Here is a 23,618-nt window from a genome sequence, read left to right on the forward strand (position 1 = left end):
CTAATTTGCACCAAGTGTTTTGTAACCAAATGAACAGTGTCTGGAAATTGGTTTTAAAATATATAACATTTAAGACTCTGTAAATATATCAGCAGGTCTTTTACAAGGTGCTGCTGAAGCTTTAATGCTACTGGGACAAAATTATTGTGCAGCCATTAATGGTGAATGTCACTGAGAAAGTTAAATTCATGTTTCTCAAGTATATGTATTTTTTTTAAAATCTCAAGGAATCTAAATAATTTATAGGAGAACAAAGTTCTGATTCTTTCCCTCCTCCCTGCTCTCTCTTCTCTCCCTCAGGCTTTATGAGAAACATGAGATGTGGGTATAAAACTCAGGCACTATATTCATTCCAAGATTTCAGAGTCATAAAGTGTGTTTCCTAGTGTACCCAGTGATCTTACTGAGAAGTTAACTGGAAAAGGTTCTGTGGTAATTTAATGCAAAATATGGTTTTTTCATACAGATATTAACAGTATGTTAGGAAATAAATGTAACTTGGTAGCATAAGGCAAAGACAAGAGGGGACTTTGATGCTCAGCAGTACCGAGCGCAAGGTGTTTACACATTTCTGTTCTCCCTGGAACACCGCAGAGACGGCTCGTGTCGTCGATGAACATTTTGTACTGGGTTTTTATAGAAAATTTCCTTATGCAATTTGAAGTCAAAGAGAAAACCTCACCTGCTGTTGGGAATACTGAGCTTTTTGGTAGCAGGATTTATCCATAGTACTTTACAAAGGAGAGCAAACTTTATACAGATCAGAGTCTGTAGGACATGTTAATAGCGTATGGCAACGACAGACTCACATGTCCCGTTTGCCCCCTGGTTTGGAGTGTACTAGACAAGATTACCTTTGAGAAGATACCACGTGAGCTTAAAGTGTAAGTCGAAAAGAATCTGTATCTTTAGTAATAAAGCTATACCCAGCTCTCGGTGTCTGATGTACACACACTGACTTCATTGTTACGTCAGTTTGGTTACTGGATTCACCAGCAGTGAAAAAATACTGTTTAAAAAGTCCGTGATTTACTTTTTGTAGGGTCTTTTTTATTCCCCCCCCCCGACTCGTTTATAAAAGAGGCCTTGGCTACAGACTTGTGCTCAAACTCCTTCACAATACTGGAAGTTCAGAGTTGTTTTGAACAGTCTCTGCTGAGCAGAGGCTGTAACCTCCAGAATGCTGAAGGACCTTCCCCACCCGTGCAGATTCCTCAGAGAATTGTTTTGCCTGTGAATCGAGGTTGCATTTGTTTCAAAATGCTTGCCCAGACCTTAGTTGATTAAGAAGCCGGTGCCCAAAGTGCGGATGCCAAAACTGGAAGGATCTAGAGGTGCTGGAGAGGTGAATTTCTTGGTGACCCTTCATGTAGCAGTTGCAAAAATTAAGACAGGCTGACATCAAGGTGAGAGTTTAATACCGAAACTGTAGAGAACCGCTAATAATGTGTAGTTTTAAACTTGTCAGAAAGATACTGATGCACATCAAATAACGTTGGACTTTGTGGAAGAGGTAATTTTTAAAAAGATGATTATTAAAAACATGATTAGCTGTTTTATCTGTGGGATATCACGGTTGTGTGTGTCTTAACTGACACACGTATTTTAGAAGAATTGCAGTTGTGTATGTGTGAGCCTACCGCTGTGTATATGTGCAATTAATGTATCGTGAGAAAGGTGCTGCTGCTGTGTCTTTTTTCTTCTTTGGCAGTATCTGATGATGCTTTAAAACACTGTAGTGAATTTGCAGTACATTATAGTCGCGTGTCTAGCCGTTCAAACAGATGCTTTTTCTCTTTCTCTCAGAGAGGAAGATCCCTGATGAAGATTTCATTATATTAATTGATGGCTTAAATGAGGCTGAATTTCACAAGCCAGATTATGGAGACACCATAGTATCATTCCTGAGCAAAATGATTGGAAAATTCCCTTCCTGGCTGAAGCTGGTTGTGACAGTCAGGACAAGTCTACAGGTATGTTGAGACCAAGAGTTGTGCTAAGCTGTGTCGTTGGCATGATGGGCTTCGATAAAGAAGATCTTAGTGGATATCTGGGTTTGCTTAATACCCTTTATTTCAGGTTATCCTTTTGGCTTTCTTGTGCTTGGATTTACATTCATGTCCCCAAACTCACTCTACGGCTTTGAATGGATCTAATCCAACATCGCTTATTCATGTCAATAAATGTTCTTCAGCAAATAGTGTAGTTTGTTTGAGTAAGACAGCTCATGTCCCAGAAGGCTCCTTACTTGCTGAGCACGCGGGCAGGGTGTGTGTCAGCCTGTGCTGCTCGAGAACATCCTCTCCTCCATGTGGAAGGGCAAAGGAATTTGTACCTTCATACCCCTTCTGCGTGGCCCAGAGCATGAGGGTGTGATTGTTTCAGTCTGGAGGGGTCAGCGTTAAGCCAAGACATTTTTCAGCTCAAAGAAGACTATCTTGAGGAGGTGCTGAAGCTCTAAGATGAATGTTGTTTAGGTTGTTCTTAAGTATTTTTATTTTAGTTTGCAGCTGGGCAGGTTTTTACCTTCAGCCTGTTCTTAGCTACTCATCATCGCTCTCTCGGCATAAGGATTAAGCTGACCTTAGTTTGTTGGCTCAACTGCTTGTCTGAATGGAGCAAGCTGGAAGCAAACACAGTGACCCACTTAGGGCAGATCTGCTCTTTCAACTGTTTCACAGTAGAGCTGGTTGATTTGCAGCATCACTTGTGGGAACATTCACACCGAGCATCGGAGCCAGGAGCCCAGAGGAGTCAGACGTCAGAGGGACAGGACCCGCATTTGGGAGCCAGCTCAGAGCCGCTCTTCAGCTGGCCCAACTGCTCCGGGCAGAAAGGCGTGTCTGCAGCTCTATGTTTCTTATTTTTTTTCATTATTAGCTGTTTTTTCATTAGCATAGAGCTGCGGAGTTCATTTTTACCAAGCTCCATTAAGCTGTTTTACTGAGATTTGCTAATAATTATTGAGATCCACAGGTTGATTTACTGTGGTCCTGCTGGCGGGGAGCTGAGTGCTGGTTCCAGCTCCATCAAGGCAGGCAGCTGCTGCACGCTGCCTTTGTAGCTGGGAACGGCAGCTGCTCCCCGAGACCCCAGGAGAGCACAGGCTATCTGCTGGTTTGTGCTGCAGTTCTTTTTTTGCTCAGTAATGGAATAGATTAAACATCATTTGGAAGAAATCTTTTTGTAATGGTAGGTAAATTGCATCCCTATGAGTTGAATTCCTCATTTAATTAGGGCTTTTGCAGCCCTGCTCTCTTCACTGCAAGCTTTAGTTTTGCATTGTGCTCACCCTCTTTATTTTATCGGAGAGTTGATGGCTTCTCCCAAATCTGCCTTGCCCAGCTTCGTTGCGTCACACCTCCTTTCTTCACAGTGACGGAGAGCCCATGAGGCAAGAATTCCTTTGGAAAGGCCTTTGATGGTCTTTGGTTTACGTTGCGTAAGCGTCATCATTGAGTTCAGCAGAGGAGAGAATCCCTGGCCACAGTGTCCTGCAGCAGACAGACTTGTTTACTTTGCACTGGAAAATACTTGCTGTTATCTGTCCCGATGTTTCCATGCATTTCCCTGTTGATAGCAGCTGTGTGAGGCAGGAGCACGCTCCCGGGGAGGCACTTAGGCTCAGCTCTGTCATCTGGTTGCCCATTCCCTCTGACATGACAGCAGAAGGGGTGGCATGTCAGTACGTGGTCGGGATGGGATAGGAATAACAAGACTGCTGCTCTGTGTGAATTTTCCAGCCTTTTCCGTGGATGCAGTATTAGGAACAGTGTGTCCTTCATTTTTATTTCAATCATGTTTCACACATAACCTGCTTGATTATAGAGGAGATCATGAGGTCCTGAGGGCACAAACTGCCGTCGTGTGTGCTTGCCCTGATGGAAGAGGTCTTAAAGGAGTCTCAGAGGTGCTATTGTAATACGAATTAAGTTTACTTAATGAATAATTGCTGCCAGCATGAGTATCCTTTTTTTTTTCTTTCTTTCTTTGTAGGAAATAATTAAGCTGTTGCCCTTCCACAGAATATTTTTGGATAGACTGGAAGAGAATGAAGCCATAGACCAGGACCTGCAGGCATATATCCTTCATCGGATACACAGCAGCTCGGAGATCCAGAACAACATCTCGCTTAATGGCAAAATGGACAACACTACGTTTGGCAAACTCAGTTCTCACCTCAAGACCTTGAGCCAAGGGTCCTATCTGTACCTAAAACTCACTTTTGATCTCATAGAGAAAGGATACCTAGTACTAAAAAGCTCCAGCTACAAAGTTGTCCCAGTGTCTCTGTCAGAAGTTTACCTGTTGCAGTGCAATATGAAGTTCCCAACGCAGTCTTCCTTTGATCGGGTTATGCCTCTCTTGAATGTGGCAGTGGCATCTCTGCATCCATTAACAGATGAACATATTTTTCAGGCCATTAATGCAGGTAACATTGAGGGCACTTTGGAGTGGGATGACTTTCAGCAGAGGATGGAGAACCTTTCTATGTTTCTTATCAAACGTAGAGATATGACGCGAATGTTTGTTCATCCCTCTTTCCGAGAATGGCTTATTTGGAGAGAAGAAGGTGAAAAGACCAAGTTTCTCTGTGATCCTAGGTAAGCAAACGCTCTGAGAAATCAGAGCTTACAAATGTGTTTGTCTCATACTGTTATCTGAACCATTTCATTTTATGAGGTTGCACATGGATATGTCTTACCTGGATTTGCTCAGTCTGCGCTGTAGATCTCTGCATCTGAACTAGTCATCTTAGATCTTTATGTTGTTCCTGGAAAGAAATAAGCACCCCCTGGGCACGCAACTGACCCAGCAAACCTAATAGTCTTCTTCAGAATGAGATCAGCTGTTCCTCAGAAGGCCCCAAGTTGACTCCCTCCTGTACAGGCGCCACCAGGCGTGTCTGCATTTTGGCAGGTTACTCCTGGCGTCTCAGTCTGGAGAAGGGGAATAATCCTCCTTTTCTCCAAAGGTACGGAAACCACGTGAAGTAGAGGATAAGGAGGTGAAGGATGAACAGTGCAGATACGTCTTTTGCAGTTGGCTTCTTTCTGAAGTTGTGTTCCTCGTAGTCCTACTAAATGTCTTTTTGAAAACAAAATAAGGAACAGAATCAGGGTGTAGCAATTTTGGACTGTAAATGCATCCATAATCTCTGTCCTGATAGCAGCTGAGTTCCTGGCTTAGCTCACAGGGAACAGAATTTAATCATAGTTAGATTTGTATTCTCTAAACCAAATGAACACTATTAACAACGTTATCTTTGTTTCTACTGAAGAGTGGAAACAGACTCTCTTGACTGTAATTCTCGTAGTTTATGCCCATAAGCTTTGCTCCCTTTGGCCTGCACATTTCTTAAAATACAATTATAAAAATCAGGGAAACACTTGGATTCAAGGCCACGTCAGTGCATCTCCCAGACCCTGTGGTCAGTCTGAAGAAAATCGGGTGGTATCTGCTGGAACCGAATAGCCACGTGGCTGATGAAAGCCGCTGTGGCTGTTAGCTGTGTAGCAGAGTAATTTACCACTTTAAATTTTGTGGTAAACAGGCTGCAGTAGAAAAATACTATATAGCTCCTCCCAACGGGCTGCTTCTCTCTTTCAGTAGATTCTGCCCAATAGTCCTATGGAGCGAACCTTTTGTGAAGCATCTCACAGCAGCAGGTGTCTTTATATCAATCAATGTTAGTTATTTAATATCCTTCCGCGGAGTCATTAAGTGCTTGTCACTGCGTAATGCTTTTCCACCCCGTTTGCAATGCCTGTGCGGTGCTTATGCCTATGGAGCTGAGAGCTTGCTCCCACCTGGTGCTACTGGTTTTGTCTGGCCCCTGCGGTTTTGGCTGGTCTGGCTGTGAGAGAGCTTGTCGTCAGCCGGGTGAGGCGACGGCAGCCAGCACGCCTGGCAGTTATCACTGATCACACAGCCCTTGCTGTCACGAATCCTAACGAGAGCAACTCAGAACAATCCCTGCTTTCCCTCGTTACCCCAAAAAGAAGGTGCAGGATGCTGACCTGGCGGGTCAGGCACCCCGCGCGTGTTGGGTGCTGCGTGTGGTAGCAGTGCATGTGGCTGGGTAACGGGGGGGGGGCTTTAGCCTTCTGGGTCCAGAAATACTCCATTTCACAGCGATGGGTAAGGGTGTTCTCAGAATACCAAATTCAGACTGGAACTCAAACGTGCTGCGATTTATGTGGTTTCACGCTGAAACGGGGTGTGTGAAGCCGTGTGATTTTAGCACGAAGGCACAGGTCAGCCTGTATTCGCTCGGCAGGTCACCAGCGATGTGGTAAATCCCTGCTCAGGGTCCGGATTTGGTGCTGCCTTTCATGAATGTCAGGAACGTGTCACGGTGCCTTCAAGAGTGTTCAGGAGACCTTCAGGCATCGCTTTTCGTTCTGTGTGTGCCGTTGCACGTGATAAATTAAGGGTGACTTTAAAGTGTACAGGGAACGCTCGTGCTCTTTGCAAGTAGGGAAGCCCTGCAGAGCTAACCCAACTCGCCTCCTTGCCACTGATGAAAAAAAGATGCATGCAACCGGCTCCCACTGCCTTGAGTGTGAGTCCATACATACTGGAGGACTAATAAATCTCTCTAATGTATGATGTGCACTAATTGCATTATACTCTGATGGTAGATAATGAAACAGGATACATTTCAGTGATTAATAGAGAGGACCCCTTGAGATTCAGCTGCTTTGCTCCTCAAAATCCTCCTGTCCAGCTCTCAGGGAAGAGCTAATATTGAGATGTTGAGCTTGGAGCATGGTAAACCCTTAGCGACAATTAAGATAAGTAATGATTTTTTGTTTTATTTCTTCTAAAAGAAGCACAGCTTGCCACCGACGGAACTCATAGGAGTTGCCTATGAAAATTTGCCTGTGTCTGGTCTGTTCACAGCCAGCTTGATTTCTTTCTGCTCGCTTGGGAATTGAGAAGACGTGGCAACTGTATGGGCCAGTCCTCAAGTCCATCGTTCAGCGTTGCAGAAATGCGCCGTTAATGTGAAGCTTTTTGACCTCGCCGTGTCGATACGTAGCGAGCCACGTTGCTGAGGCCGATTTTTTTTTCCCCAGGAGAAGAGCTTTGAAGTGAAATGTGGTTTTGTGAAGCTGCTCTTAATTGACTTGCCCTGACAGAGTGTCCAGGTGCGAGGACATTACGAAGGAAATTGGGATAATGGGCCTCGTGCCTGTGGCACTGCAGCTGGGGTGATCTTCCTCATTTCATTAATGAGAGTGAGTTCCCACATTCTCAGAATTACAGAAAAGAGGGGAGAGGAAGAGCACCATGTCCAGAATTTACCACATTTTTCTACGCTTTGGAGATAAACAGCAGATCTCCATCCTCCAGGTTTTTGTGTTAGCCTCTTGAGACGCTAACCCTCTTCTTTGAACACTCGCCGTGCGTTTGCTGTCCAAAGCAAAGGCTAATTGGCATCGAAGGGGAGCGCTATCGCTGCAGGCTCTCCTGCAGGGGAACCCCCCCCAGCCATCACGGTTGTTTAGTAACAGGGCACCAAAAAAGCGTTTGTCAGAGCATTTAACCAGCATTGCAGTAATGACTTCCCCAGCCTGTCAGTGTAGCACTATTAACTGAGCGTCTTAGTTGACAAATAACATAAAACATTTTAGGGAAAGTCCCAATCCTTTGTGACTGATGCATGGCAAAAATGCTTATTATTGTACGTTCACTCTTACACTTATATTTCTTAACCTAACTTCTGCTCTGCTGTTTTCTGCCTAGACTGGATAAGAAACTTCCAAGCAATTATTTTCCATGCTTTTACAACGATAATAAAATGTTTTATCCCTGTGCTGCTGATGAAGGAGAGAGACAGAAGTGAAGTGATTTGCCCTGGCAAGGCAGTAAGAACGCTGTAGTCAGATGGGACCCCAGAAGTGAAATTACTCTATCCAGACTTAAGTATCAACATCTGAGTTCCTTGTCTAGACTTGCTTTATAGTCAGAAGAGAGAAATAAGAATGATTCATTTCACCATGAGCTAAAAGGCTAAAATAGGTCAGATGAAGAATGCCTGGGAAGTGTCTCCTCCTGCTGATTTATGAAGGGAACTTGGGGTGATGGGCTCACCAAGAGATGTCTCCAGTATTGACAAATAAAACCGGATGAGATGAATCTGTCCAGGTGGCTCTTCGAACCAATACACAGGGTTCTGAGGTAGATTCACAGATTTTCTTTTCTTGTACAGGAAAACTAAGGAAGGAAAAAGATACTGTCTATGCTGTTACCCACATATGACTGTCTTAATTTGGGCTTTTGCTTCTCATGGTGGTACTGGACACCCAGCGTTGTTCACGCTGGTGGTATGTCCCCTATCATCACCGCTTGGTCTGGAGCAGGGTAGAAACAGGCTTTTTGTGCCCACTGCTCAGGGAACTTGCCAGCATCCATGGGATCTTAGAAAGATGAAGCTTTTAGATCTTCACCTTGAGTGCATCACCTCTTGCTTGGGTTCATCTCACCTTATTTTAGATGCTTGCAGTCCGTGCATCGGTTCCTCAAGCAGTCACTCTGATCTCCTTTAACACTTGAAGCAATTCATCTGGCTTCTTTCAGCCGTTGACTTGGAAGAGCTGAATCCCACACCCGATCCCCTCCGCTGCCTGGAGGGCAGTCCAGAGTGACTCGCTCAGGCGTGGACATGCCTCTCCTGGGGAGGTGACCTGTGCTGGGCTGGAACTCGGAGCAGATGGGAAGCTGCAGACGTGGTGCCTTCCGTCTAGGCTTGCTCCTGTTTGCTGAACCCTGGAAGTGCAGCCCAAGGTGTTTCTCCCGCCTGGAGCTGTGGTGTTTTGGATAGGCAGAGCAGAAGCTCTGCTGAGCTTGGGCTTTATTAAGGCCAGTCTGCAAGTAAGCGTAACGAAGACTGCTTTTTTTCTGCGGAAATTAAACTGGTCCTTAGCACGACGAAGGCTCTGTCCTGCTTCTGGTTCCTTGCTGTGGCATAGGTGTTTGGTTAACTGCACTTACTCTCTGATTTACCACACGATGGGGACAAGCTTTTTGCCTTCCATAAGAAGAGCGAGAGTGGCGAGGACAGCAGTCGCCAGCGTGACGATGGAGGAGAGTCTCCTGGTAGAGAACGTTGGAGGAGTATGCTGCTGCGCGCAGGGTGTTTTCACTGGGCGGAGGTGCAGAGCTCTTTTCATGGGTACTACAGATGCAGTGTTAGTCTGAAATGCCAAACATCTGTGGCCAGGTTTCCAGAAAAGCTGAATGCTCAGGGGTGGAGAGAGACCCAGCCAGCATTTGGTGTCTCTCAAAATCAGGGTGTTAGTGCCTTCTTCAGCAACAGCACCGCTGGGTTGATCTGACTCTGAAACCCAAGCTTGGAAATACTGCGTGAGGAATCGATACTCTGGAAGAGATGTTCTCTTCAGTGCACAAAGACTTTATCAGGCAGCTCCTGCTCATTGACTTTATTAGGAGATATCTAATAATCAGGGATATCACCAAAAAAATAATCAAGGAGAAGTACTGGTGGCTCCATCGTTGAGGTTGAGGGCATCTCCTCATCTCTTCCCTCCTCTTCTACATCCACAAACCAAATCTCTCCCTGTCCCTGAAACCCCAAATAAAGGCACCCTGCGTGGATTAAACATGCAGCAGTGATCCAAACAGAAGTTTGCATCTCTAATCCAACACCCTGAGTTGCCATGGTTTCTAGCAGAGCTGTCTTTTAATACCGTACAGTGTAGGTATTTTGCATTTTCTTTTTTCTCTCAGGAGGCACACTGCATGTGGAGACTTTTCCTACACAAAATGAACATTTTTATATTACCCAGCAAAGTGATAGAGTGTCTACATTAGAAAAAAATCTGTGTATTTCTTCCTTTTGATGGAGTGCTTAATCTGATTGACAAATAACAATCTTCAGTCAAAAGACAATTAATTTAGAAAGTTCAGAGGAAAAGAACTGAGTGAAAATTATATTTATAAAAATTCAGGGATGAAACAAACAGCTTGAAATGGGGAGTGGGTCCTTAGATGACACATCCCATCCACAGTTAGCTCCTCCACACATAGCTGACTTTGTTGTCATGGTGCATGGATTAGTTGACTTTCTTCCTCTTTTGTATTATAAGATTCTGAAAAGCTCTTAAAATACACTCTGCTTTATTGTTAGCTGAAATGATCGAGTGTTCACCAAAACTCAGGCTATGTCTGAAGTGTTTTCTCTGCATTCACGTGGGATGGGTTTTACTGAGCAAAGCAAAGGTGCTATTTGAATTCAAGGTGAGGCAGAATAATGGGTTTAGGATTGATTTGAATCCCTTATATACTTATGCAGAAAATTAAAAGTAAGGCAGTGCCTGCTAGCACCTTGTGGGGATGGAGATGAAATAATCAGATTTTCACAAGCGGTCGGCAGTCGGTGGCAACCCCAGCTCTCGAGGTGCAGCGGGGAGCTGAGCACTGCTGCATCCATTATTATTTAGCATTGCTTTACCCGTGGAATTACCTCTCTTAATGTGTTTTTCATGGCTCCAGAGTGCCAGTCTTTTAGCTCTGCGTGTACTATAGCTCACACTGGGCTTTTCTGAGTGCCCCCAGGTACAGGTACGTGCCAGCACTTCTGCATCAGCAGAACCAGGAGGGACGTGTTGTAATTTGTCATTGTGCCATCTCCAGCTGTGGGCTGGATGCCACATGTCACCGAAATACATGAGGTCAATTTTTTTTCCTTGCCCAGCCTGCTGTCCAGTTGTCTGCCCTTGTGCAAGCCCTGTGCTAAGTTAGTATAATTAATTACCAAATCGCCACGGGATCTGGTGTTTTCAGCTCATTTCCACAGCTCTAATTTTGGCAGAAGTGTGGAGTGTGGTAGAAGCGGTGGCTTTACCTGTGATTTGGGGCAGGGCTTCATCTGTACCCATAGCGTAAGAGTGACAGTACGATGGTTCTTGCTTTTTTAATTTACTCCTCAAGTGGACCATAGTGAGTGCCATGTTTTTGAATCGCAAAGATGAATCCATCATCATGTCCTCCAGTTAATTGGAGGGGCAAAACCACAATCTGTTCAACGAGTGGTAGAGACCTGATGGAGTGCTGACTCGGAGAATACAACTTCTAGGCTTCCCGCATGAGTTCCAGAATGAAGTTTTCTGATTCCATGACTTGTAACCTGGTACATTTTGAAATGTAAAAGGACTGGGCAATAGTTCAACAAAATGAATGTAGGAAACTTGTTTTATGCAAGTATCCACATTGCCCACGCCTCTAGGTGTTAACTCTAATCTCATGCAGAAATACAGAGTTAAAAAATAAATTATTAAAGCCATTGGTTAGCAAGTCGGGCAGCTGTAACGGGGACTTCTCTGAGCATCAGAAGCCAATGCTTGTGTAACACAGGGTTCAGGACAGGGTGCACACAGAAGAGAAGGAAACTCGAACTCATTCATGTGGTGGCTCTGTGTCTAGTGAAGCGGTGAAGTGGCTTAGCAGCAGGTTTTTCCTCTGAAATTTGGGCAGGGCTGCAGCTGCAGCGTCGGCTGGAAGAGAAGAGAAGAAATGGGAGACAGATTATAAATCATGACAGATGAGATGGAGAGCAGATGTGATCACTACCACCATAAAGGACATCAGTGGAGCAGCTTGTTTTAACTGGCTCATTAGATGTGCGACCGAAGCGTTGGGATGCAGAGGGATTTTTTAATAGATTTAGTGTCTTGAGTTACTGTCCTCATAAAATCTTTTCTTTTTCTTTCCTTCTGGATGTCAGCTTCTGTGTGCTATACCGTTTTCCTGTCTAAACAGAAGAAAATATTCATGGAATAATGCATTCTGTGGTACTGAGGCACTGAGAAGAGGGAAGTGGAGTTAGTAGGAGACAGTGTCAGTCCTGACCAAAGAAAGAAATACTGCTTAATTTCTTCCTGTTATTTCATCCCTCAAATCTTAAGACCCACTTACAGAGCAAAGCCGTCTTCCAGCAGCTCAGGAGAGAGCAGCCCTGACTTTGTTCCACCTTGCTTCTCACATGGTCATTTACTCCTGGTCAAAGCAGCAGTAAAGCACTTCCAAACCACATTCCCCATTCTTCTCTAACTGCATGTATTTTAAATTGCGCCAGGTTGAATGAGAACAGAAGGTGTAGCACGGTTGGTCTTTTGAGATCTTCTCTGTGTGCTGACTGTGTAGTCACTGGAGAGCTTACTGAAAGATGTTGTTATTCGTTTTACCCATCCAGTGTATTTATTAAATATGCCAGCAGTCTTTTCACACTGCTCTTGGACAACGCTTCTTTTCTCTGAATATAAAGTAATCTGTTCCTGGCAACCAGCAGATTTTCTGAAAAGCCTTATGAACTGAACGGAGACAAGGGAATTGCATCTTTACTCTCTGGCTCTGTTTTTTTAAATCTCGTTAAGTCAGGACCTGTAAGTGTGTGGAAGTGCTTTTTTGTCTCCTTTATCCTTCCTTTTTTGTTCTATATTTTTGAAGTCATTGTATCTTTTGTTTCCTTCAGTCTGAAAGGTTCCATCAGAGTTGTCTGGTTTTCCTCTTCGCTGCTTCTCTTGGAAGTTCCCGGCACCTGACTGCCGTTGTTTCATGTAGTGTAGAGGTTCTCCAGGATCAGCTCCTGACACGGATGCAGCTCTGTTATCCCAGATAAACTACAGACAAACTCTTTCTCTGTGGTAGCCAAGTATGTAATGTAATCTGAGGCATGTGCTCCCCATCCTTGGTAAAACATGGGTGCAGCACAGTTAGTACCTACGGAATTTTTAATAGATGGCCTTGGGAAATAAAAATGAGACCGGGATTGCAAACAGGTCTGCAACATAGTCTTCATTTCAGCTGAGCTGCATCGGTGGGGCCATTGCTATTACATCTCTGAAAGTTACTTGAATAAACTTTCTACCTGAATGATGTGGCTGTGGATGCTGTTAATACCACGTCAGAGGGCTAAAGAGCTTTCCAGCCCGTTGAAAATTAGGAGTCATTAAGCCCAAACACTCTAAAGCATCTCTTAATGCCGCAGATCTTGTTAACTACTGTTTGTTCCTCTCCTGGCTGCGTCTCACGCACGCTCGGTCAGGCTCCCCTGCCTGCCTCGGGCTGAGGACGTGGGGCAGCGCAGCACTGGCTGCATTTGGAGCTCGTGTTTCTTGAGCACGTCCCTCTAGATGTGAGCAGGATTGTAGCTGTGCAGATGGTATTGGTTTTACTGGTGTTCAGTCACACCCTGGCAATGAAGAAACATCCAGTGAGCCTATTGATTTTATGAGATGTCAGAAACGTTTAAGTCCTCCATTGCCAAGATGCTGTTGCTTAAATTAAAATGGCTCTTAAGGATAGGCCAGATGCCGTTAAGTGATTCCATTTCTGCTTTTCAAACACTCACAGAGTGGTTCCTGCCATTCTTTAGTTCTCCTTTACGCAAATCATGGTTTTGCTGCTTTTACTGCTTGGACTAGACGAGGCCACGGGGAATGGTAACGAGGCACTAGGAGGTAGGATGGTGACAGGGTATGGATTTTTTTGTGCAATGCTTTGTCTCCTGTAAACCAGAAATAGTTGGTCTGGCGCTTCTGCTTGGCAGCGATAACATCATGGTTGAAATATTAAATGATGATGGGATGTCTTTCTAAGAGACCTGCTTTGGAGAAACTGGGGTGCTGGACTTGGTGTGCAAGTCTATGGCTCGTGCATCTATGGGTGCATGGGCTGAGCCTTATCTGACTGGGCTTGGTGTGCAAGTCTAACCCATGCGTCTGTTGGTGTATGATTGAGCCTTATCATCTGTACTATAAAAAAGTAAGCTTTGATAATCATGTATAGCCCCTTTTAGCCTGGAAATCTCATGTTTAACACCCAGAATGATGGATTTCTAGTTTACGGTGGAGGCTATTAGGTGTTCCTCTGTGTTGTCATTCTGGTATGAGTGGGTCAGTGCACGTAAGACAACTGTTGGGTGAAGAAAGCAAGCAGCAGCCGTGCCGGCAGAGGTTTCTGGCCCCACTCATCGGGAAGTTTGTCTGCAGTTTCCTGAAGCAGACAGAATTGGTAGCACATCGCTGCTGGGTCCTCAGTTACTTCTAGGCAGGGTGATAATTTTTGATCAGATACTCCATAGCTTATCTCACCGCGATGAGATCTGACCTGAGGGGTGGAAAGATTTTTCTTGGCTTTGAACTTGGCTGTTCCAGTTAGCTCAGCAGATTAAACCAGTGTTTAATTCTGTAGGAAGAATATTGTGTGCTTAAAAGCATTCCCTGTTTTGTTTGAATTTTCTTGTATAGTGTTAATTCCTTCCAAGTTAATTCGCAATTATAACATCAGAGGGCAACTCTGTTACAAAAATCAATAAATCCGTTTTGGTGATTAAGTGATCCTGCAAGAGGAGCTCACTGGGCTGAGCTTGGCCTTTCTGCAGTCTGGACAGACATCCTTCTGAAAGCGAAGGAGGCTCCGGGCTTTGTCAGAGCAGACATTATTCTCTGTGCCGAAGTTATAAAACTGCACTCTGCAGAGCTGAATCAAATATGAATACACGTCTCTTGGAAGACTAGATTCACTGGGCACAGTGTCAAATCTCTGGGTTTTGGAATGGTTTCGTGGGATTAGCTGGAAGAAGGGAGATGTGGGTGTAAATCAGGGAATGTGGACATTGGTAGGTTCAGAAGTAAACGGGACTGATTCTCAGTTGGTTTTTTGCCTGTCTTTTGCTCCAGTAGTGCAGTCCCTTAACAGTAGAGTAATTTTACACCCTTTTAAATCTCTTTTACTTTGCCTGAGGGATAGAAGAGTATGGATGAAGCACGGATCTGAGAGCTTTCAATATTTTCTTTCGTGTCTTCCCGTGCTCCATCACATCTCTTTGGTCGTGCTGCTGTTTGATTAGTGGCACCTTGTCCCCTGTGGCACGAGGGACAGGGGCACAATGAGGGATGTGCTCGAGGTACCACCTCCCTGCCTTGCCTTGCTCTGTGCCCAGAGCTCTACGTGCCTCAGCTTCAGGTGAGTTAGGGAGCAGACGAGGAGGGACCACGCTGCTGAATCCAGCATCTCCCCATGCAGCCTTCACTGACCTTGGCCGGCCTTACAGCTGCTGTGTGTGTGCTCCGGTTGGTGCTATGCAGGGGCTTGGGAGGAGGAAGACTCATCTTTATGTCTTTATATATACATGCATGTGCACAGCCACGCAGGCACCCCTGGCCGTTACAGGAGCCTGCGAGAGCAGACAAAGGCTGCTGGAGCTGAGCTGGCAGTGCTATTAATTTTTCACAGAAAGAAACCTTACGTTAAAACCAGAAAAATCTCTGATGATAAACTCTGCAGTGGTGAAATTCAAAGCGAATCATTTCACTGAGCTCCTTGATGTAGAAACCATTACTGCCATCCTCTGCCGTATTAAAAAAAAAAAAAAAAAAAAAAAGGGCAAAAAATCCTATGCTGTTGGAATCTGGTTTAGCGTGCAATTAACGTTGACAGAGCAAGTGACTGCAAGTATTTATCAACAAGCCCAAAGCCAAGGTCTGGGAAACATTGCAGAGGTAATGTATTACTCATGAATACTGTACTTCACTCTGGAATAGTTCGTACATGCCTTATTCATGACAGCCAAAGTCATGCATATAATTAAATTTAGGTGAATACCCTACCAGCTGCAGCTGAAAAGCAATTTAGGAGCTAACTCTGGAACCTGGGCTCGTGTGTCAGTCTTCATCTGCCTTCATCTCTTGCTGCGAAGAAAAGGCACATTAGAAGTTTTGGGACCTTCCATTCATGCTTAGGATTAATATAGTTACAGCTCCATTCAGAGCCTTCCCGAATGTTCTCAAAGAGTTCTCCATCAACAAGCAAACAATTAGTATTATGTCCTCTTCTGTGATGTGAAAAGTAGAGGTCGAGAGGTGTGGCTGAGGGGTCCCTTGGTGCAGCCGCTCTCAGGTCTGGAGCAGAAAGCTGCAGTTCATGATCGCCAGAAGGGAAAGGAGCTGATGGCTCTGAATGAACTTGCACCACCAAACTTGTAGTGGAGGTAAATGCGTTGGCTCTTCTCCAGACCGTAAGCGCAGCATTGTAAATCTGATGAGCTATTGAGATGCGCTGAGTGTATTAGAGTGATTATAGGTTTTCATAATCTGGCTGAACGGGGACAGATAAAATCTAGCAATTGCTGTGCTCCTTGGCTTGCAGCTGTATCTAGCAGCTCTCAAGCTGTGTTGTATAGGCACTTGTTTCCTTCTGATCTGTCTCTGCTTTCCACGGGCATTCCTGGAGGGTAATCAGTTTAATGAACAAATAGATTTGTCTGTCTCCTTTAAAAGGATGTGACCTGATGTTCTCCTCCAACTCCAAAGATGGGGAACAAAGAGGGGAAGAGCAAGAGGAAGGCAAGGCAACAAGCTGTAGATAACACAAGGTGCTACAACCACTTCCAAGGCCCTTCTGTTTTCCCAGCTTTGTCCCTTCTGTTGGTGCTATATGGAGTATTCTCACAGCACGGATGTGTGGAAATCGGTGGCACTGCCCTGTGCACAAAGGCATCCTGCCTAATTTTAAGCACTCAGCTGAGGCATCCAAGCTACATCTTGATGGGCAGAGTCACCATCTGGAGGAGCTTCTCCTTCTCCAGTGATGGGAAGCGTGGAGCTACGGGATCCCAATGCGGGCACCTCGCCATATGCCAGGCCAGGGTGTGGAGAGGAGCTTGACGGGCAAAGCAGGCAAAAAAAGAGGTTTTTCTTCAGTTTCTTTTTAAGCTCAAGTCACTCTAAGAGTGAAGGGTACTATCAGTCAGTAAAAAGATTTCAGACAACAGTTTATTATTTGAGCTGATGGTGCCTCTATAAATTTAATTGCATTTTGGAAAGAGGCAAAATAGAATTACTCACCGGAGAAGGAGCTTATTTTATTACATGTAAATGGGATGCGGTGCTCTTTCATCTATCAAGACCTGGGGATCAAGTCCTGCCTTGTAAGAAAAAGGCATTTTGTTTTCCATCCCGCTCCTCCAGCGGGCACATGTCCACATCCTACCAGTACCACGAGGTCTGGCAAAGTGTCATCGGGCTCCACTCAAATGAATCCGTGTTTTATCGGTCCAAAAGAAGGTTCATTGGCAGGGCTTGGGGGAGACCTTGCCAAACACCTGGCCGTGGCATTACAAGTCTTTCACTTTTATTCTGAGTTTATTTTGAGACAGGGGTAACCATTTTCCCTGGATGGAGATGAGCTGGCAAATCCCCACCGTTGTGAAAACTTCTGTCTTCTGTAGTATTTACTTGCTGTTCGGCCACGTGAAGCACTTTTCTGCTTTACCAAATAGTGATGAGCTAATAACATTCCCTGTCCTTAAAAGCCCTTTTAAAGCCACAGTTGGTATCATATTTTATTTTCTTTGGCTGGAAGGGATTTGATTGCTTTTACGTATAGTCACATTTGTATTTAGTTCCAGAAATAACGTGGGTTAAAAGGGACTCCCTCGGGAGCACCCAGGGGCTTAAAGAAGAATACAGATTTATTGGCGAAACCAAGAAAACTGCAGGTCCCCAGGCCACTGAGGTCCAAGCGTGGAGCCTCGGTGGCCTCCTCCCTCACTTGCTTCATCTGCTGCCGTTGCATCCCCGCGTGGCCGCAGGGGCAGGTATTTGCTGGTCTCACACAGCAATGGTTTGCAATACTTCAGGTTTTTGCACCCCGTCTGTTCTCTGTGTGTGCAGAGAATCGGCTTCTCGCATCTTTGAGAAGACTCAGTCGTGTTGAACTTTCGGCTTTATAAGCTGGAAATTTGAGCATTTAAAAGTGTTGGTAAAAATCACCGTCATCATTGTCTCTGTTTCTGTGTTTTGCCTTAAATAGGGCTGTGTGTAGCTCAGTTAAGTTGCTTTGGTTGTCAACCTGGTAGGTCGTTGCCAGAAGCATCTTTATTACTGGAAAAGCTGGAGAATGTGTTTAGGAGTTTTACATGGAAATAAAGTTGCTTCCCTCTGCAGGAGGTTTCACAGGGCGGAGAATGTAGTTGTCATTTAAAGGCCATTTTTTTCAAAGTATGTCTCTCAGAAAATATATTATTTTATTTTTGCTGTCCTCCAGTGTTTGGGGTTTTTTTGAGCTATCAGCAATCACCAGTAATAAAGGATACAATTAGTTGCTGATTTACAGGTGAAAATTAGTCCAGCTCTGTTTCCCAAAGCTGGACGAGGTTGAAGGCTTAGCAGGAGCAAAAATTGTTGTCAGAAGTTGTTTTGTGGTGTAACAAGCAAATACTAACATACTGTTTCTTCTGATTTTAGGAGTGGCCACACATTACTTGCCTTCTGGTTTTCCCGTCAAGAAGGAAAGCTAAATCGACAGCAAACTATTGAACTGGGACATCACATTCTCAAAGCACATATTTTTAAGGTAACAAAAATTAAAATGAAGACTTATGCCAACCTCATCCCCGCTGCATATCATCTGCCAGCACTGGCAGCGTTCAGTCTCTTCTTGTTTTAGGGTTACTGTAAGAAGTGTGATTGCTTCAGGCTGCTGAAACGTGTAGAAGTGAGCTTTAGAAAATTGGCGGTGGTATATAAGAAATCCTTGAAATTAAACCACCCTTCAGACTGTAAATTCAACAGATAGCCTCCTTACCTAAGATTACTCTTCTACCCTAAGAGATTTCTTTCCGTGTAAGATGAGTTCCTGTAACAACATCTAGAAAAAATAATCTTTCAAAAGGAGTGGTTTTGAAGAATCCAACCCGAAATTTAGATTGTAAAGGGAGAATGTGATCGTCATTAAAATCAGTGGTCGGTCCATTTTACTCTTCACACAGACATTTAAGACCTGGATAACTGAAAGGCAAACCTGGATGTGAACATCACTATGACCCATAAACTAAGTATCGTCCTCGTGCCTGTTGGCCCATGTGCCAGAAGATGGAAATGAGAGGGTGGATTTGTAAGGTCACAGGAAATACAGAATTTCTTAAAACTTAGGATCTGTGGGTACTTAACACTGGCAAAATGAGGCTGTACTTTTATCTGATCTATGTATGATTTTATAGGCTCGAGAACTTCAGCACTCCTGTATTTCTAGAGCAAACAGATAGTCTGTCTTGTGTCAGTCCTGTTGGATTTCTTTACTGAGTTCCCTGTGCCGAATTCACCATCAGGTGTGGGAGCAAAGTCTCCTTGTTTAGGAAGGCAGTGGCTGGAGCCAACGGGAAGAGCGTCGGATCGGCGCGTTACCCGATCAGTGTACAATTGTCGAATTTTGAGTTACTTTCACAAGGCCAAGTTCAGCAGTGAGTTTACTGTTCAGCTGCCATTTACATCTAAATCCGGTTCCAAATCTTCTTCGTTTCACACTTCCACGATAGAAACAAATAACAGGGTTTCAGGCTCTAAACAAATGACAATTTTCATTAAGTGGACAAGTTGCCTGTAGATTCCAAATTTAATTGAGCAATATTTACAATAGTAGAAAATGCCAATTAACGTATGAAAAATGTCAGTACAGCCTTCTGTTTCTAATCACTCGGCAAAATCCTTCGTTTTGCAACACTTCAGTAAGAATAGTATGTCTCGGTGACAGATAAGCATAACAGTATGTTATTTGGAAGCACTATAAAGTTTTGAAAGGGTTTATATTAGCTGGATTACAAACACTGTAAAACTTAGTCTTTTGCTTTTACTTGAATAGGTTTGGTTTTATTCCTTTTTTTTTAACAAGTGTTTACTGAGGATTTGTGAGTGTTTGCTGAGTGAAACAACGGCTGCATTAGTTTTTGAAGGAGGCATTGAGCTGGAATATTGCAGACCACATTTAAGATCTCGAGCAGTCTTTAAAGCAAATATTTCCAAGAGTTCCTTTTCCCATTGTTACTGGCTGTATTTGTTTCTAAACAAGCATTTTTTTTCCATTTGAGCTTTTCATTCTGTCTGATCTCTTGCTGAAGCTGTTACCAGTATGACATGGGTTTTCTACCAAGTAGGGAGCGTGTCAGGTCATCAATTCAGTGTGTTTTTCCTGAAGTTCTCGTGTTACAACAGCAGCTTTCTGCAGCCACGAAGATCCCAAATTTGAAGGTATTTGTGGAGGCCTGATGCCATTGTAATTCCATTTTATTTACCCGTCATGAAGCCAGGAGAGGATTAGAACAGGGCTAAAGCATTTTCTTCAGCCAGGGAGTACTGAGGGCTGGATTTAGAGACAAACTTTGATTAAACAGTGCGGAAAACTTATTTGTCCTTCCCCAATCCCTCTTAGTTCAAATCCACTGGTACCTTGTGCGAGGTAATGACAGGACCCTTGGGATTTCCAGGTGTAAAAAATCAGTGATGTGCAGACAGGAGGTGATGACCTGACACACAGGTGGTAAGAAGCTTTTGCTTTCCCCTCTTCACCTGATGGCTGAGATCTGCTGGTTTTCTTTTTTAAACACAAACATCCTCAAACAGCTTGGGGGGAAAAAAGAGTACAAATGTTTTAGGCTTTCAAAGCAATTACCAGTCTTAACAGGAGCATATGGAAACCCAGCTTGGAAAGCCTGGCATGGAATGAAAGGGCAAGAAGAGAAATGTGCAGTAATGATACAAGAAGGCCCAAACTTCGTGCTGACGTATGTTTTGCAAATCAACTGCAGAGAAGTCTTCAGTTTCATCTTAAATTAGTTAGCTAAAATGTCAGTAATCCAGAAATGGGTGTCCCTTGTCCCCAGATTGAGAATGTAATGACAGTTACAGGCAGAAACACCCACTTTGACAGCTACAGGTATGTAAAGGTGTCTGATATTCCTTGAAAAACAGCCTTCTAAAGATCTTGTGTTGAAGGTGCTAATGGCGAAATAGCAGAGTAGGCGCTAAGTTAGAAATTAGGGATGCTGACAGCTGCATACAGGAGTGCAGGACAAAAAAGCAAGGCTGTTTGCAAACTGGGGTTGTGTGGTGTTGGCAAAGTTATTCAAATGAAGCATGCATGGTCAGGCCGTGCCTTGGTCCTCTGTCGAATGGTCCCAGTGAAGTGGAAACCACTGATGGTATTTCAGTTAAATGCTGTGTCAAGTTGGGATTTTGCTTTCACTGAGGGATTCAAGCTGCTTCACAGTTCTGGGCAGAAAAGGGAAATAGAAAAGGAAGGTATGGTCTGTAAAATGAGAAATAGTGCGGTTTTGTTTCAGCAGCTGAGTGATAATGGTGTTGAATGTATTTATTCTTTAAAGGATAAACATCATCTTTTATGTCTTGCACTAATATCTAAGTATATACGTTCTAATACAGTGGTTAAGATTTTTATAGCTTTGTGATTGTCTTCAGATGGCTATTCTGAAAATGCATACTCTTTCCCTTGGGTCCTGGTGGTGACTCAAACCACTTATTTATGGGTTTGATAGTATTATAACTATTTTTAAATTATTTTAACCGTTTATTATAAAATCGTTTTCCATTTGTCCAATTATACTGTACTGAGTTCACTGAAATTTAATATTGACCTCTAATGTCCTGTATTGTGCCATTTCAAAAGCAGCGTTTAGTGGTGGCTAAAATTCCTGAGCTCTTTTTCTGCCTCTTAACACAAGCAGATATTTGTCTCTGTTTAGCTCCCGGAATTTTGAAGGAAACAAGCGCATGGAGTTGTTATTTATAAGAGCTTGTCTAATCTGTTGCTTCTTTTTATGGTAAAACCATTTCAAGTGACAAATCTGTTGATGGCTGGTGCGATGCTTCAGAATATCTTTCACACGTAGGTATTAGAGGTCGGCAGCTGAGTCCAGCAGCAGGCTCAGCTGGTGATTCCTGCACATCTTCCTTTAGAGGGAACAAATCCCACCTTTTGCTGCTGGTTTTCTTCCCACCGCCCTACACCGTCCGTGTCGTCTGTCATACAAAAGGCTTCCCAAGCTGAAATGTGGTCCTGCTGCTTTGCACAGATAGAAGTGACCACACGGCGTGCGAGGAAGTAGAAATCAGGGTTTGCGTATCAAAACAGAATTAAAGGTGTCGGTACGGTTTCCATGGAAACAGCAGACTTTAATGGTAAATCGATAGCAGAACAGCAACATATAGGGCGTACCCGCACCACACAACGGAGCGCGACACGCGGCGAAGCTCGGTGCTGGAGTTGCAAACCCAGTCCTCTCCTCTTCGATCCAGCCGTTTGCTCCCATCTGTTGGCTACAGAGCAATTATTGCTCCTTTGATAGGAGCGGGGAAACTTGCTTAACAGTTCCGTGCTCTGCCAGTTAGTGGTGCTGGAAAAAGATGTCAGACCTTCTGTATGTTACATGGAGCCTCATCACGGACACCAGCTGGAAAGGTCGGAGACAGTCTGGTGTGGGATACAGGAGTACTGTTCTAGGCTGAGGTTGGGACTTCCTTAATTTATCTTATTGTGAGCAGATCTTGTCATCTAGTTTAACCGTGTGAATAGTAAGGAAACTTGGTGCACCAGTTCTGCCAAAATAATGCGTACTTTATTTTAAAGAAAAATGAAAAAAAGAAGCACGCTGTGCTCCTTAGCATGGCATTTTCTGAGGGTGTTGAATGGATTCAGGTTGCTCACAGTTTAACCCTGCCTCTCCTAGACCTCGGAGATGGCCACAGTACCTTTGCAAGTTATTTTCTACAACCTTATTAAATCACTGCAAAGGTTGGATGTGGCACGTTGTCACGTTATCTCGTGTATAGCTGTTAGTGTCTTGAAATTCTTTGAAGTCCAGAGACCCAGGAGGATCTGCCCAGTGTAACTGAGCATATTTGTAAGCTTGGATCTAAGTCATCTTTTCTTTTTTAGGGGCTGAGTAAAAAAGTTGGGGTGTCTTCCTCCATCCTTCAAGGGCTTTGGATCTCCTACAGTACTGAAGGTCTTTCGATGGCTTTGGCATCTTTGAGAAATCTCTACACCCCAAACATAAAGGTACTGGAGGAGGAGGAGAGCTGGGGTAGTTCAGAAGTCGCACGAGAAGCTCCCAGTGTTGCACAGTGACCACACACAGGGTGTTTGCTGTAGCTGCCTGCCCGTGGCAGTGGTCCTGGGCAGTGCTGAGCAGCTCTCTGGGCATTCGTCTTGAGCTGCGGAGAGGCCGTCAGTTCGATTGGGATTTTGTTACCGTCTGGGATGATCCCTCAACTCTTCTATGTTGACCAGGGATCTCCTTTGAATTGCAGCGAGTCAACAGTGAATTTGCGCTCGTGCAAAATGGTTCACTTGCGGTTTTCATCCCCAAAAATGTGGGATGCAACCAACTGGTGTTGAAATTTGACAGCCCCATAAAGGGCTCTGGCTTAGACAGGCACTGACTCGGAGGTGACACCAGACACAACGGCACGTGCTCACGTGCTAGTTCAGGCCCTTCGTGCCCATTTGCATCGGTAAGGATGAATGTGTCAGCTGAAGTGACTTCATCTCTGCAGCAAAAAGGATTTCAGACAGTGATTTCAAATTGTCCTTCATCGGGAAGGATGTTTGCCTCAGCTCCTTCCCATACAGGCGAAAATGCCTAAAATAGACTGTGTATTTGGTGAGTGGGTTTACTGGGCATTTTATGTCCTTCGCTGTTTGCGTGGAGTCCTGCAGAGGGCCCTGGTTTCATAACCCTGGTTCGGGGTTTTCCCCTGAAAATAAACTAATGTCACTCCCTAAGACTCAGCTGA

The 23,618-nt window shown here is 44.3% G+C and overlaps 1 protein-coding gene across 6 annotated transcripts in view; it reads left to right on the plus strand.

Annotated features, from left to right (window-relative positions):
- Window positions 1-23,618, plus strand: part of TANC2 (tetratricopeptide repeat, ankyrin repeat and coiled-coil containing 2) — a 206,862-nt gene that overhangs the window by 158,491 nt on the left and 24,753 nt on the right. For all 6 annotated transcript variants that reach the window (XM_086477854.1, XM_086477858.1, XM_086477859.1 and 3 more), the window contains 4 exons: window positions 1,807-1,973; window positions 3,997-4,604; window positions 18,276-18,384; window positions 22,759-22,881. In XM_086477854.1, coding sequence (XP_086333980.1) covers window positions 1,807-1,973; window positions 3,997-4,604; window positions 18,276-18,384; window positions 22,759-22,881 — 1,007 coding nt within the window. The remainder of the gene's footprint in view (window positions 1-1,806; window positions 1,974-3,996; window positions 4,605-18,275; window positions 18,385-22,758; window positions 22,882-23,618) is intronic.

This window comes from Leptosomus discolor, chromosome 25, assembly GCF_034619465.1.
Source record: "Leptosomus discolor isolate bLepDis1 chromosome 25, bLepDis1.hap2, whole genome shotgun sequence".
Lineage (NCBI taxonomy): Eukaryota > Metazoa > Chordata > Aves > Leptosomiformes > Leptosomidae > Leptosomus > Leptosomus discolor.